At 40.2% G+C, this 17,084-nt stretch overlaps 2 protein-coding genes across 2 annotated transcripts; one reads left to right on the forward strand and one right to left on the reverse strand.

The window, feature by feature from the left end:
• The first annotated feature begins 1,063 nt into the window (after positions 1 to 1,063).
• On the forward strand, positions 1,064 to 8,340 carry Th (tyrosine hydroxylase). The gene is given in 8 exon segments (NM_001305520.1): positions 1,064 to 1,132; positions 5,413 to 5,524; positions 5,655 to 5,768; positions 5,860 to 5,901; positions 6,030 to 6,846; positions 7,478 to 7,604; positions 7,725 to 7,954; positions 8,166 to 8,340. Coding segments are annotated over 8 exon segments (1,686 nt in total).
• Positions 8,341 to 10,434: 2,094 nt separating this feature from the next.
• LOC105380540 (interaptin) lies at positions 10,435 to 16,795 on the reverse strand. The gene is made up of 9 exons (XM_011550118.3): positions 16,638 to 16,795; positions 16,204 to 16,310; positions 15,531 to 15,662; positions 14,991 to 15,107; positions 14,617 to 14,727; positions 13,638 to 13,790; positions 12,289 to 12,428; positions 11,592 to 11,841; positions 10,435 to 10,702 (listed from the first exon to the last, which is right to left on the reverse strand). Exons 2-9 carry the CDS (start codon positions 16,264 to 16,266, stop codon positions 10,532 to 10,534), a joined length of 1,137 nt encoding a protein of 378 aa, XP_011548420.3. The 5' UTR covers positions 16,267 to 16,310; positions 16,638 to 16,795; the 3' UTR covers positions 10,435 to 10,531.
• Positions 16,796 to 17,084: the final 289 nt, after the last annotated feature.

The following is a 17,084-nucleotide window of genomic DNA, read 5'->3' on the forward strand; positions in this document are numbered from 1 at the left end:
ATTGTGGTAGACACAACAACATTTAATTCTAGAGGCACAAAGAAACTGAGCCAAATACAGGGTGGCCCATTGTTTGAGCAGCCACATGATGCTGTTGGAAATTCATCTTAGGTTCATCGTTGGGTTACATAAATAAGTTAATATGTCAATGCCAAAATATATAACTAATAAACTATAAACTCGTGATTTTACATTGATTGCATAAGTACGATTATGTTCTATCAAATAGCTGCATTATATTATGGTGCCCATAAGGGTAGGTTTTGGGTTATTCGTAATTGGTCATGGTTAGTCTGAAATGTATCAGAATACTTATATTATTCAATTTAAGTACTTATATTACAATGAACCAATTAAGTTACTTATATAATTTATTTTAGTATCCGTTAGTACATTATTCAAGGTTTCCAATAACCATAATGAAGCAAAAACTATGACAAGTGTCTCATTCACAGCCTGTCAAGAGTTAAAATTAAAACTTAACCACCGGCTAGAAGAAGCACTAAAATTAAACCGGGTAACAATTATTTTCAAACTAGGTAACAAGACCACAAGAAAAACTTAAAAGACGCGCTAACTAAAACACAGAATGCAACACAAAAGCCAGACGCGCAGAAAACAAAACATTGTTTGTTTTTTTTTCACATAATTTCTGTGTGTTTTGGTTTAACAGCTTATATAGATTATGTGAACAAAGGTGCTGCATGAAGTGCGTAGTTTTCGGGTGGCGGAGTCCCCGAGGCGGCGGCGGCGGCAGGACCAGGCAGGATGGAAAGTCCGCGCTCGGTCTCGCCATGACGCACGCGCGGCGCGACGAAAGGCACCGGGGGTGGGAGGCGCGCCTAACACTATTTAAACTGTTCTTACGTTCCAACATTATGCATTGGTCTGTTTGCAATCGCAAAGTTTAGTTAGCTACTGTAATACGACAGCTCAAGTCGTAGACAGACAGGCAATCAGCCCGTGGTCGAGACCAGCTCCGCAGACGTACGCTAGCTAAACGCGCAGTGAACCCCGTGTTCAGGCACAAGATACCAGGAAACCAGTGGTGTGATCAGCAGACATGGCAGCAGTAGCAGCAGCCCAGAAGAACCGCGAGATGTTCGCCATCAAGAAGTCCTACAGCATCGAGGTGAGCTACCACCTGGCATACCCTGCACACCCCCTAGATAAACGAATAACAACAATACACTATTGCACAAAATTATTAAAATAAGTCAATGAGTCTAGAATTAAATAAAAAGTATTTTTCAAAAGTTCTGAGCTATAAATTCCTGAAAATTAATTTTAAAACTGCAAAGAAACTTTTGCGGAAAGTTTCTGAAACTTTTACCGGGTATTTGCAGCCAGTCAGTGGTTCTTCTGTACTGTTTATTGTTTGTTTATCTAACTACCAGCATTTAGCTATAATATGATGAATTACTTATAACGTAAAATATTAATTCAGTTACAAAAACATGTAGTACTTTCTTATGTTTAAAGATCCTGTGAAAAGCTCTCCTATTGCAAAACTTTATTTATCATTGTGCAACTGTGCAGTTTTTCTTATAGAACCCTTTACGTTGCACCATACAGTAGAAATTGCAAAGTTTACCAGGGATCTATTTAGATCTTCGATTAAAAAATAATCCAATAATTTCAAAATTAAATAAAATATAGGTAGATATTCTAAAAGCTCGTTATCACATAAATAGGGTATAATTTGAAAACCTTTCAATCATTTTTATGTTGATAAATACTGTACCTAACGAAAACCAAAATATCAACAAAACTTTATTTACTTCCGATGAAACACCTGTTGCCGCAGTAAAGTGTGTAAATATCAGTTACAGTTCGTAAATCTACTCACAATCTTCAGTGTTAACTTTTAAAACGCGTAGGTAGAATTCCATAATTAAATTACCTCCATCAATAAAATAATAACAAATTACAAGAGGCTGTAAAAAAACTAATTACTCATCTCAGTACTAACTTTATGATACAATGCAAGAAGATAATGCTAATTTATGTATTTACGGGCACAGATTAGTTCTTCGACAACAACCAACATAGTTAAAAATATGTAGTTAGTATGGCAATTATCACCGGGCCTGTGATTAATATGCAGTACCTACTTGTCAGTAAAAAATATAAAATTGTAAAGTCCCATTGTATGAGCAACGCGTAAATTGTGCAGCAACAAAGCGTCTTGCGTAGAACCTTCTGGAAGGGCGGGTGGGACTATTAGGTATGAGTTCGTGACACCCCGAGTGACCTCTGCGTCGCCGGTATATTGCACGTCATCTCCACTAATCGCCATCACCTAGATGCTACTTCTCCAATCACCTCCGGCCTTGTACATGCAAACGTAAACAATGGACACCGTTGCCTCCAAGTAGTTCGATACCACTTACAACTCAGCTTAATACTCACATTAACATAATCACCTCAACGTACCTAGGCAGAGTTATTTATCATCCTACACTAGAGTACCAGTGCTGCCTGGCTAGGTGTCTGCCACCGGGAAATCACAAAGCTCTATCGGAAAATCCTCGCTCAATTCACGGTATTTACGGCTTTGAAGGGCATTCACGGACTTCCAAATATAAAGTTTCCGGGTCACATAACACTAAAGCACTTATAGAGTCGTGGAGATTGAATAATGTAACCTTTATTCTGGAAATCATCGAATTACTTAGGACCCGTAATTAAAAAAGCTCAATCTCAAAATAATGTTAACAAGTTCGTGAAATCGTGTGAAAGTAAATGTCAAAGATATGTGCCCAAACACCTCGACAATATGTGATTATAATAAGATGGTAAATGTTTTCACTGATCTTTCGCTAAATGCGGACGAGCCACGGTTGGGGCTGCAGGCTCGGCCTCGTATTGTCCCAGGTGTAATCACAATTAACTCTCGAGTGTCGCAGATACCTTACTTTCTCATCGTGTGACACCTTGCGTAATACCAGAAAACAAGAATTTCATCAAAACAAAAATCATTGTTGACAAGATTCACCGACGAAACTGGCTCATGTGTGAACACCGCAACGCGCTGCCATCTGACTATTCTTATTGTTACAAAACAGAAAAATTCCGTTTGTAATTATTACATGATTACATTCATTCATGTTTGTAGCTGTAATTGTTCGCATTTATCGAGTTACTGCCATTATTATCGTTTGTCTAAGCCTCTGCGATTTATTTTCTAAGAATGCTCTGCGATGTCGGTTGCTGCCTTGCGACAATCCAATGTGTAGTTTTCAATTACCGCATTTGTAGTAATAAGTAAGCATGCGCATTAATGGTCATTGGGTCGGTGTATACTTGACCGACAAAGCTGTGTATCAAGAGCGTCGCCGCAGCGACCGGCGGCGGCGGCGCGGGACGACCCACGCTCATTATTAGATAACAAAAAATGTACTCATCAAGTTATGGCTAATTTAACATCGCCTAATAGATAAACCTCCAACTTTAAATTCGCATGTGCTTTAAACTAATGTTTTCCTCTTTTTGATATTCCTTGTAAAATAGCGACCTCATTCCGGTTAAATTTTATAACATAATAATCCTAATCATCACGCAAAGTCAAAGTGGTTTTTAACTGTTTACTACAATTTGGAGGTCACCAAGAAGTGTTCTTGACCGTGCAGTGATCCTCTCGGGGTCACTCAGCCACCGCGGCCGGTATGTCCCTGATCTCTACTATTATACCGTTCACTGATCTTATACATTACATAACATGGGAAGTATTCCAATTCGGTAAATCTGAATGAGTGCGACTCATTAGTCACTAATGACATTAGACCGTAGGGGATTCTTAATTGGTTACTCCGGGCAAACCTCACTCGTCATAGGTATAACCGCTGGTTATGATATTATATTATATGCGACTTCAATTAATTGCTACGCGTACGGTGTACAGCGGAGTGGCTATCGGCGATCAATCAACGTAAGCGTCAAGCCTCTGTGGCGTATTCCACATGGTGACCCAGTCATTAGACCGTGCATTTTCATCTCATTGAAATTAATCGCGAGAACCTAGACGAGCAATGAAATATATTTTCAAGGGTATCAGATTAACGTGGTCATTACTGATTAATCGCTTCAGTAGTGAGTGTAGTAGGCGTGTGTGTGTACATAGCATTGAGTCGGTGGTGTTAGCGGCGCGGGGCGGGTGCGGAGCGCGCTGCCGGGTGCTCGGCCTCGCGCCGCGTTTAATTACCCGCCGCAGATTGGAGCGGCCGAGTGGCCACTCCACCACCAAGGCTATCAACCGGATTCTGAATCCTGCTCCAGTTAGGCGAACCTTTAAAACTTAACAATGACTCGGCGCCCGTGATCTCGACGTGACAGTTCACGGACACACGAGTGCAAATTTAATTTGTGTCCTGCATTTTTTTGTTTGGAATCGGTTAATTGAATTGCAGGAAGAACGCCAGTCACGAGAACAATATAAAAGTCAATGACGCGCTATTAAATCGTAGCTTCGTTAGATTAGACAAAAGAAGAGTATTTTTTATGATTCTCGTACAAAAATGCATTTCAGGGTCCAGTAACAATCGCGAGTGATTAGCACAACCCTTGACACAGTTAGAGTGCGCGCGGCCGCTCTAGTGGAAAATGCTTGGTCTCGGAACGACGCCCGCGCAACGCTCGAGTGTCGCGCTACTGCACTCCACTGAACGATCAGCCACCGCCTGAACGACCCAAGAGGGGATTACTTGTGGCGAACTTACACCAATAAATCATACTACGATGTTAAATCGATACGGCTTCTAGACAGATGCAATCATCTTTTACGGACTCCGCTACCGCAACAGTTTGATGTATAGCTTCATAATTGCGACTGAAATTTCATGACATTTATACCTACGTTCTTGGCACAATAGAGCGAGTAGTGGTACTGGGGAGCTGCAGTCCGCACTGTAATTGCCTACATCCGGGCCCACTCGGATAGAAAGTTCGTGCTCCTTTGAAGGATTTCCATTGCGAGATGGCGTTTCCGTCGCGGAGAGAATAATGGAAGCACTTTACCCCGAGGAAATAAGCTTAGAAACTTCGTAAAAGCAATTCCTGCTCGCACATGAAATATAATGCGATGTGACCGCTTTATATTTATAAGGTTTTAGGAGATCAAGCTATTTTTAGCACAGTCCGTTCTTTTATGTTGGGATCAAATTCAATGGAGAGCTGACCTATATTTTTGTACTTTATCCGTTTATCACTTATCGGAAAAGCGTTACACGTGCACTCTTTGATTATCCTTTCGGGGATTATTGAAAGTCAATCTTAATTTGCTTATTGCATAACATACTTCTTATCAATAGTAATTCATCATATTATGCTAATGAAACTGGTTGAATAATAATTTACATACAACAACAGAGAAGATGAGCTTATCGATATTGATTGTGGTGTGGTTGTCAACAGAACGGGTACCCGTCTCGCCGCCGCTCGCTGGTGGACGACGCTCGCTTCGAGACCCTGGTAGTCAAGCAGACCAAGCAAAGCGTTTTGGAGGAGGCCCGCGCCCGCGCCAATGGTTTGTACCACCATTTTTTACCATACCGACCTTCTTTTGTTGAATTTTCTTGTTTTCTTTCTTTGTTTTATATTTTTATTTCATTTGTTTTTTTTTCATGTCCTTATTATTTCTTTCTTTTCTCATGTAGACTCTGGCTTGGATTCCGAACTTATCCAAGACGATGTCCTGATTGGCACCGGCGCTGTCACTCCAACTGTTGAGGTGGGCACTCAGCAGGACGACACTAAAGATGGTCAACTCGGTAATTGTTTTTTTTTCTTTGACTTATTTTGTTTGTATTATTTGTTTTTAAATTTTGGTTCTTATTTTTTTTTCTTTTCTTTTCTCTATAGCCGATGCGGAGGTCGGTGGAATAGACGGAAATGCAGATGATGGTTAGTATATTTTACCGTTTACTCACACGCAATCAGTGAATCATTCATTATTAGCGAGTTTATTGCGCTGAACTTGCAGCGGTCACGGACTGCGAGGAATTTCGTTGAACCTCTTTGTGATGTTGCAGATTACACCTTGACCGAGGAGGAGGTGATCTTGCAGAACTCCGCCAGCGAGTCCCCGGAGGCCGAGCAGGCGCTGCAACAAGCGGCTTTGCTTCTGCGCCTGCGCGACGGCATGGGCTCGCTCGCGCGCATCCTCAAGACCATCGACAACTACAAGGGCTGCGTTCAACACCTCGAGACCCGCCCCTCCAACGCCAACGACATCCAGTTCGATGCTCTCATCAAAGTGAGCATGTCCCGCGGCAACCTGCTCCAACTCATCCGATCTCTCCGCCAGTCCACCGCCTTCGCCGGCGTCGACCTCATCTCCGACAACGTCTCCAGCAAGACCCCGTGGTTCCCGCGCCACGCTTCCGACCTCGACAACTGCAACCACCTCATGACCAAGTACGAGCCCGAGCTCGACATGAACCACCCCGGCTTCGCGGACAAGGAATACCGCGCGCGCAGGAAGACCATCGCCGAGATCGCCTTCGGCTACAAGTACGGCGACCCGATCCCGCACATCGTGTACACGGAGACGGAGAACAACACGTGGTCGCGCGTGTTCAACACGGTGCTGGACCTGATGCCCAAGCACGCGTGCCGGGAGTACAAGGCGGCGTTCAGCAAGCTGCAGGGGGACGACATCTTCGTGCCTCACCGCATCCCGCAGCTGGAGGAAGTGAGCAACTTCCTGCGCAAGCACACGGGCTTCACGCTGCGCCCGGCCGCCGGCCTGCTCACGGCGCGCGACTTCCTCGCCTCGCTCGCCTTCCGCGTGTTCCAGTCCACGCAGTACGTGCGCCACAACAACTCGCCCTTCCACACCCCCGAGCCGTAAGTACCTTTACTATCCATCTTCTTTCAAACTTCAACAGGTTATGGCTAGAACTACGACTAAACACGCTGACTTTGATTACGCTATATTATTATTTAGAACCGATATCTGAGTTACCTTGTGAATTTTACGGAAATGTTATGCAACGTGTCCTTGTCAGTCGTTGTGTTAATTGATCTCGTCAAATTTTAATTTTATTACGACGCTAATGAGATAATTTATTGTCATTTTAAAGTTGGTTATTGAAATAAGCTCTTTCATGATGTCGTAAAGTAAGATTTTAGCTGAAATTGGCAGACCGGGCGGAGGCTAGTTGCCCGTGATGAAACTATAACTCAGTTAGAGGCCCGTTTAAATGGTGACGGCATCGAGTTAGACCCGCTTCGGAAAATTCAGACAAAACTTTGGTGTTTCAAAGTGAATCTCTATTTAATTAAAACATTAGTTACAGAAGCTTCAATTTGAACTACATAACATTGTTAGTCGATTCCTACGACTAAAAGTTCAAAATTGGGTTTTGATAACTAGAGATGGCCATATGATAAATTGAGTTGAATAAATCTAGGAAAAACTATCCTTTTTTTCTAACCATGCACAATCATGGATTTTAACGTTGTTTGTTGTTTCCAGTGACTGCATCCACGAACTCCTCGGCCACATCCCTCTGTTGGCCGACGCCAGCTTCGCCCAGTTCTCTCAGGAGATCGGTCTCGCTTCCCTGGGAGCTTCTGACGCTGAAATCGAAAAACTGTCTACCGTAAGTCTCTTTCACCACCACCATTCACTATTAATTATTTGTTTATTTGTTGCTCTATATTAAGACTTAAAGTTTAAAGTAGTGCCTCATTGATACTCAAAACGATTGCTTCTCCTCCAGGTGTACTGGTTCACGGTGGAGTTTGGTCTCTGCAAGGAGAACCAGCAACTGAAGGCTTACGGTGCCGCTCTCCTGTCTTCCATCGGGGAGCTTCTGCACGCTTTGAGCGACAAGCCCGAGCTGAGGTCCTTCGAGCCCGCGTCCACCTCCGTGCAGCCCTACCAGGACCAGGAGTACCAGCCCATCTACTACGTCGCTGAGAGCTTCGAAGATGCCAAAGACAAATTCAGGTAATTACTACCTAGATCTTCATGTGTTTCCCATGGCGTTATGAGGAGTAGTACTCTCTAGACTAGAGTTTAGGATTCTGCTATTGGTCAAATACCTTTAGGTCAATAATGTTCCTTTCCAAAATGACCCTTCCTTAAATTGCTCTTTTCCCTAAATGTCCCTTTCTCAAAACCGACATACATAAGCTAATGGGATGTTTGTTTGTTGCAGACGCTGGGTGTCGACCATGTCTCGGCCGTTCGAGGTGCGCTTCAACCCGCACACGGAGCGAGTGGAGGTCCTGGACTCCGTGGAGCAGCTCGAGACCCTCATCTCTCAGCTCAACACCGAGATGCTCCACCTCACCAACGCCGTCAAGAAGCTCAAGGGCTCCCACTTCGAGTGAACCGCCCCGACCCCAAACCCCTACCTATTCTTCAGTGCACGCGGCCTCGCCGCCTTCTGTATAGCTAGTGATATTTATAGCGGATAAGACTGTTGTCGATATTTGTGGAGCGTGAGTGCGAGAGTGAAAACCATCAGATGGTAACTAAGTATTTTTTTTCGTTGAATTCCTTTTTTTTATATGTACCTTGTATTGTATTATTTATTTAGCCGAGCTGCAGCCCGGTTTCGGATGTGCACAGAGCTCCCGATTGCCCATTCACGGAGGCTGTGCGCATCTCGACAGTCCTACAAACATTTAGTATTAATTTATAATTTAAATATAATATAAAAAAGAAAAGAAACAAAAAATGGAGCACCCAAAAAGAATATTTAAAAAAATCGAACCTAATAAATTGTGTTTGAGCAAAACTTGACTCTTTTATTTAACCGCCTTGTACTGCGTAGTCAATTGGAGCTTTTAGAATGATATTGAAGGTAGAAATGGCAGATATTGAAGGCCGCCATCCACCTGCCCGTAATGAGATTTGCGCCCCCGCGTCTCCAGGGAGTATCATCGCTCGGCTACTAATCAAATTCGCAATATTTTAATATTTCGAGTCTCCAATTCTGAAGGTATTATGTCTATCGGTATGACCTACTACCTCAATTTAGACTGCAACGTATTATTGTGGCTTATTTATGGTTGAAGTCAGTCGAAGTAAAAATATTTAAAATTAGACTGGCTTGGTTATTTCATAAAGTAGGTTCAATACAGTAAAGTTACTTTGATGAATAATAGCAATGGCCTTCAATAACGATATATTTAAATAACTGTATTATGTACATAGATAGAACATAAATTAAACCACTTCAATAGCCAGGTTTACATAACTGGTTCAAATAATTGGGTACAAAAATGATTTAGTACTCTTCAAATTTTAACTTTAAAAGTTTTGTGTACCTTATCTAATGATTTTAAAGTTTATATTATGGATTGAAGCGACGTGACAAACCAACAGATCGACACATGCTGGTTTTGAATTAATAAATACTTTTAAGGTAAACGACTCTGATTAATGCGGAAGTGAATTAAATTATACCGATTAAGAATAAAATTAAATTGCATGGAATTTCATAGGTAGGTGAATATAAGATAAGACAAATGTTAAATTTTATTCCCTTTTTCAGCATAGAAATCTTGGCCTTTGTTTACAGTGTATAGGTACCTACTATACAATGAAATTGTTAAATTGTTAATTACCTAGTTATTGCCACTTGAACTATAAACAAAAGCACTGAACATTAATAAAAAGGCTGTCTAAAAAAGGACATCATCCAAAAAAGGATTACTCATAACATCATTTCGAATTTTGAACTTTTTGTATTAGCAAAAGTACCTATATGTTTGTTTATTAATTACCTCGAATAATTATTAGAAGTTTGGTCATTAAAAAAATCTACGACCTGTGTCCACTTTTGTAGATAAGGTACACACTCTGGTATATCTAGTAGGTAGGTACTTACAAACACGTAACGACCACTATACACAATTACACATGCCATAAAACACAGATATCAAATTGATTGGCTAAATAAAACATAGCAAACAAAGACTTGGAATAAAACCTGTTATTAAGGTCAAAACAGGTTGCGACGGAATGGGAGCAATTGAGACAAAAAAACGTTATATGGAGTAGGTACGAGTACAGATAGTTGGACTCGCAAAAAGGTTGCTCGTGTAGGTACGTTGACATTATAACGAATCATTGAATCAGACAAGGGCACTCGGTATGAGTGACTGAAAGACTTTAGCGGAGTAAAGGTAGTCACGTCTATACGAGGCCCTGAAACATTTGTAGTTTTGGTGACTGAATGGACAAAGAAGAATTAACAAGTGGTGCACGTAGGAAGTAAAACTATAATGGCGGTATTCATTTGATAGTAGAGTTTAAGTACATAAAAAGAACAGCACTTATACATTCATCAAAATTATGTTATAAAAGGCTCTTGCTTTATAGAATCTAATGTATACCTATAATCTCATCGGATGTTTGAATACTGTACTAGTAGCAACATGATTTAACAACATTTTTAAAAAATTAAAATAACCAAGTACCAAGGACAAAGCTTTTTATTAAACCACAATAAAACGAAAATACAACATAAACGTACAAAATAAAGACTAACTAATAAATCGTTGCGATCCACCATCACGACTCGCGGTACAGAGAAATCGCAGGGTTCTCTTCATCATCCAGCATGATGCTGGAGTAGTTGGTCTTCAGAGATGTGACTTCCTGCTGAAGGGTACGAAGTCTGATCTCGACTAAGTCGTAATTCTCCTTCAGGTTGTTGACCTGCATCAGTATCCGCTGTCGGGCCTGTTGACAGTTTCATAGCATTTACTTTTAGTTACGGAATTTCTAGGGCACATTACGAAAAGAAATTGTAAATTTTTGTAGCACTAGATAGATAATTCTTTATCTAAACACAGAAATTACAACAGGAAATGCACAACATAGACGGTACAATTGGCGGACTTATTACTAAGAGTACTTAATTTCTTCCAGACTACCTCGGAGGAGAGAAATTATACATAAGAAAAGAGGAAAGGGCAAAAAAAAATTACTGTAGTAAAAAAACTTTGTCCAGCACGAGAATAATATGTACATTCTACAATAATAGAATAGTTAGTTTAGGGATTAAAACGCTACATGATACACAGAGAGTTCTGCATTTTCGACTATTTATGCTTGATGAGATCATTATAGTGAGTTTCGGACGATCGATTGATGATAGATAGAAAATTTCTATGTACAGATTTTTCTAAAGCCATATTACAAAAGTTGCCCAGAATGACACTGTATAGCAGTCATCAATATGGTAAAAATAAGACTATGACTGTCCTAACCTCATCCCTCTCTCTAAAAATAAGACAGCGAATGTCCTAACCTCATCCCTCTCTCTCTCTGGCTCGCCCGACACTGCGCCCGACTCTCCGAGAGATGTCTCTCCAGCTCCGACACCTGGGCTTGCAGCTGTCGTCGTATCGTCTCCGAGCGTTCCTTCGACCACACCAGTGAACGGTGACTCTCGCTCTTTTTAAATGTGACAATGACCAAGAAAATATCTACATACAGATTTTTTTAGCAAATTTTCTACAGTTATAGAACAAAATTTGCTCAAAATGAGACCCTGAGTGACCCTATTTCGCAACACTCTTTATAGCTGTCATCAATATGGTAAAAATAAGACTATCACAGTCCTAACCTCATCTCTCTCCCTCTGGCTGGCCCGACACTGCGCCCGGCTCTCCGAGAGCTGTCTCTCCAGCTCCGACACCTGGGCTTGCAGCTGTCGTCGTGTCGTCTCCGAGCGTTCCTTGGACCGCAGCAGTGAACGGTGACTCTCGCTCTTCAAGTCCTCCAGATCCCGCATTACTTGGTTGACTTCACTCGACTTCTCCCGGAACCTTTGGTCGAGGTTACTGAGTCTCTCTTCAAGACGAGTGATTGTGTATCTGTTGGATGTTTGTTTCAACTGTGTAAATTATTGGTTGTATTGAAAATGTTTGTAAACTTCAGTATCTAAACTTGAAAGACTTTATTCTAACTAGCCATAATGATTATTAGTATATTAGAGGTCTCTCACTTGCTACACTATTGTTATCACAAAAATAATTTTATTGAGCATTATATTTGGACGCATATAAACGGTGCAGCACTTAGTATGCTGACTAAAGCCATAAAAGCCTGGGTTTAATTCCGGACCAGTATAGTTTGGTCTCGTGTCTTGGATTTGGCTGAAGGATGACCCATAAATTACATGAATCTTCCTAAAAGTGGATGCGGCTATGCACGCACACCAGACATACGCATCTATAGTAACGGACATATGCACCGGGGACAAGCAAAACTAATTTCAGGATACAAGCTAAGTATCACTACAGAACAGAGAATTAACTCACTTAGACTCCTCAATAAGTTTATTTAACTGGACAATTTCGTTTTCCTTCTCTTCGAGTTCAGCAGTAAGAGTTTTATTTTCCTCCAAAATTTGATGCTTCTCGGCCTTTTCATGTGTGTAATTATTTATAGCGATAATAAGCTGAAAAATACAAATATCACTGTTAAACGATAGAATATAAATACATACTAGTATACTCGTTATTCTATGGTTATACCTAGTATCTTGAGAAAATTTACATGTCTCCTCTGATTAGATTTATTTAACCCTAACCTATGTCCGATATGTGGTTCTACCTTTTTTGGCATAAGATTTTTTTGCCTAATCTCGTATTGCATAGTAACGTTTGGTCAAAGTCTCGTTACGCCGAAAATCGTATGGCATAAATCTCGATTAGTAAAAAGTTATTTCGCATAACATTGTTTAGCCTAATAATTTTATGGCCAAATCTTGAATAGCCTAATAATGCTATGGCATAGGTTTATACAAAGTAATAATATTCGTTTGGCTTTAACTTTGACGGAGCGTCTCCCTACAAAGCGCAAACTGGTGCCTTGTATTGTATCCGCTGTTTGGAAAACGCTCCGCTCCGCTTCGCTGCGCTCCGCTTTGGTTTTGATGAACATGTGCACCTAACACGCTCCTCCTCGCTTTGCTCGTCGTCGCACCTATTTTTAGGTTTCGATCACATGGGGTTTGTAATAATTATATTGGTCGTTAACTTTCGATTTTTTGATCATACAATATCGTGATTTTCGGGATGTAGGAGAAAAATACCACAATTTGTACATTTACTACATACTTAATATATTGTTTATTAAGATAACATTAGGAGAAACAAGATTATACATAGGTATAGACGAACATAAATTTGAGCAAACGAAACTTAGGTGTTTAAAGATTGTGCCTAAAGAGTTTTAGACGAAACGAGCCTTATGCCACATAAGTCTTGGCAAAGTGATGGTTCGGCCAAAAAATTTTAGACATACGAGTTATGCGAAATGAGTTTTGGTCAATAAAGATTATGCCAGATGAGCGGAACCCCCGATATGTATAATATGTTATTTGTCACAGGATTCTAATCTCCACTTTACTTATATCATTTGAGTAAATCTAAGCAGAACTTAACTGTGGACTCACAGCTGCTGTCTATATACTTATTTAATTGCTGTTTAATTTGACATTTTCAGGTGAGAAAACTGACGGCAACCGGCATATTAGCCATTTCAGTGTAATTATTTTTATCAAATTTTGGTCTCAGTTCCGGCACTGTCACTTCACTCGTATGTGTGAACCGACTTTAAATCCTATCTCGCTATCCAACCTTTGCTTTGTTCCACAATATCCTACCTTCTCATTAACTCTCTGCAGCTCGGCGGAGAGCTGGCGGGAGCTGTCTTCAGCCAGGTCTTGGAGCTGCTTGGCCTCCTGCAGCTGGATCTGAGCGTTCTTCAGGAGGTCCGGAAGCGGTGACAGCTCCATCAGTTTCTCTTGGAATTGCATCTGGAATCGTGGTTTTGATACGATATAGTTAACCCTTTATTTTGACGGCACCGTTGCCGGAACGGTATCGGTAGTGAAGCTGCTTCTCAAGCTTGGGGAAGCTGGTTCGAATCCCGCCCAGGGCAAATATCTGTGCGATGAGCATTAGTGTTTGCCTGGTTGTCGTTTATCTATTTAATATGTATCTATATATTATTATGTATTTGTGTAGATATATCAGCTGTCCGACACCCATATCACAGACTCTGCCTAGTTTCGGGTCGGATGGCCGTGTGTGAGATGTCACCACATAATTTATTTATTTATTTGTCAGGCAGAGTAAAGTCAAGTCCATGTAAAGTATAAAGCTCAAAATATGATGGTCATAATGTGACCCAGAGCCTTATAAAGGGTTAACTCGGGTTTTAACCTTAGTTAAAACTGCGTCCTCAGTAGATAAACTATTTGAAGGCGACTGAGTTAGGGCCGTATCGGGTTGAGCCGTATTGAGTAAACTAAGATATCTGTATAACTACTTTTACGGAGATGTTTAGGAAGACATGATGAATTTCGGCGATTCCACAATTTTGTTTTTTTTTACTTATTGTTTTTTTGCATGCCTACAAAAAAAAAGCACTACAGGATGTAAAAATATCGCACCCGGAAACTCAATCAAACCACTTTTCATCACGCTTGATCACTTTTCCAAGTACTTACCTACTACTTAAGTATTAAATAATTAATTCAGTTCCCGACACCATAGTGTTTTTACATCCTGTTATAATTATAAATTATAATAAAGGCGTCGTGGGCGTGATATGCAAAAATAGTTATTATTAATAGGAACCTTCATTTTTTGTATTTCAATTTGTACTTGTTCCGAGACTTGTCGGTTGTCGTAGTCGAGTACTTCCAGCTGTCTCTTGTACTCCATGGCTTCTTGTTGGGCTTGGAGGTACTGGAAATAAGGTGATGATTGGTTTACATTTATTGAAGAACTGATAACCGATGGGGTAAACGTGTTCTGGAGTGGGGTGCTTTTTGCTTTGGGATATGCCTTCATCTAGCAATGGACTGGTGATGAGTAGTGGTGGCATCCAAACTTTGTGATACTATGCGCTACAAACACAGCACTATGATCATCACTATGCCTTGCTGTGTATACTACTTTTATTTTTTTCCAATCTATGTACTTCAGTATTAGCTACGTAGCTAAGCTACCTTATTTCTATAATCTTGAAGCTGCTCTGCATTTAGTTTGAGTTCCTCTATCTCATCTTTCAAGTCTCTGATCTGAGATTTCAGTGATGAGTTTTCCGCTTCCAATTTGCGTTGTTCCTGTAAAGTGAAACTGAAGCTATAGGAAAGGTAGGAACGTAATACCATCTGATACCTCGTTATTGATAGTTACCGAATACCTACATAATATACATACTTTGCACTGTGCACACACTTTAATCCTATTGGGACGATCATAATATGCTTAACTATGTTCTCGTATTTCAAAGATATCTACTGTGTCGTTGTGGTATCATTTTTAAAACTAAGGATATGCCTTTATACCCCCTTATTCATAGAGAAGTTACAATACGTTTTAACTAATAAACTGTTTTGTCCCTCTCCGACAAAGAACAATTTGTTTCTTGACAGAGAGGGACAAAACAGTTTATTAGTTAAAACGTATTGTAACTTTTCTATGAATAAGGGGGTTAGTCTTTATACCTGCCGTAAGTACCAACAATTGTTCTTCTTCGTTCTTACCTTACTCTCAGCAACTGGCTCAGCCGAGCAAATGCTATTCAACTTGTCTTCGAGTTCGTTCACTTTCTTCTCCAGTTTTTCCCGTTGGATTCGTTCTAGTTCAGCCACACGTCTGGCCCTAGTCAGATCCTCCTGTAAATTATAATCTTTAAAGGAATTAAATTTTAAACTTGGTAGTTGAGGTTTGAAAAGCTACAGAGCAACTTCTAGGTTCGCCGACTAGAAGTGGTTAAGCGGCGCGGCGCGAGTGCTACGAGTGTTTTAATAAAATAGTTTAGGTATAAGTTTAAAACTGATATAATCGAAGAAATGAATACTTATAATATAATATTCACCGCAGTGGCACGCTGCCGTCAGGCCCCATCCGATGCTGATTATCTAACCGAGCTTTGATGAAAAATAGGCCACATATAAAATATGATATAAGTACCTATTATTCTCAAAAATATTATTATTATAGAAAACTCTTTTTCTGGAGGATGTGATTCAATCTTGCCGTTCCGTGACCATCTGGTTGTGCCATCAGCCATGGGTGGTCGTAGGAGGTAGCAGTACCTATAAAGTAAGTACCTAGTAAACCTTATTATTTAAATATGTACTTACATGAAGTAAAATTACTCCGACCAATAATACTAAATCCCGAATTTAACGCATTTAAGTTTAACCAACTCACCGCCACCACCGCCGGTTTCCTAAGTATGTTCAACTTCTCCTGACGAGCTGTGTCGAGCTCCATGTAGGAAAGTATTGACTCTTCTTGTGTTAATAATCAGCTTCGTTCTGTATAAAAAAAAGATCCCGACGAATTCAGAACCTCCTCCTTTTTTTGAAGTCGGTTATTAATAAAGATATATAATCTAGCAGTGGGCACCCTAACTACAGTTACAGTTAGTTTAGTGAAACCTCTCCTGGTTTCCCCGTAGTGTACCTACATAATCAACCACTGCTGAACAATGAACATAATAACACTTATAATAAATTATATAATAGGCCTCTCTCAAGTTGTGGCACTGCTCAAGTACCTACCAATGAAAAAAAGCTAATATACTTACTCAATTGATATCATAAAGCACACTAAGTACTTAAATAAATTATTTATTAACTTACTTGTAACGATTAAATGTCGTTAATCTAATCTTATTTGATTTACAGCGTGATGGGCATTATTTTAATAACAATAATAACATTTGTAATAAATACACAGAAATTAAAAAATCACTATGACATCATGATGACATCCAAGACATTGACAATGTTGATAACAATGACGAAAGACAAAGATAATGAAATCATCAGGAGCAGGGAGGACCATAGATGACTGGAGAGGACTGAGGGTGATTTGGATGGGAGTGGTATTGGTATCTGGTATGGGAGGTTTTCCGACAAATCATTAAAAAAAGAACAAAATTATTATAGATGGCGGTAGTAAAACCTTAATCATCTCTGCATTTCTTTGTTGTAAATCCCTCGAAAATTAACGAATGACATCTAAAATGTATGTATTTGACAGCTTTCATAGGGTTCATATTTTAAAAAATTTGAAATAGTTAGCGC

This window comes from Plutella xylostella, chromosome Z, assembly GCF_932276165.1.
Source record: "Plutella xylostella chromosome Z, ilPluXylo3.1, whole genome shotgun sequence".
NCBI lineage: Eukaryota > Metazoa > Arthropoda > Insecta > Lepidoptera > Plutellidae > Plutella > Plutella xylostella.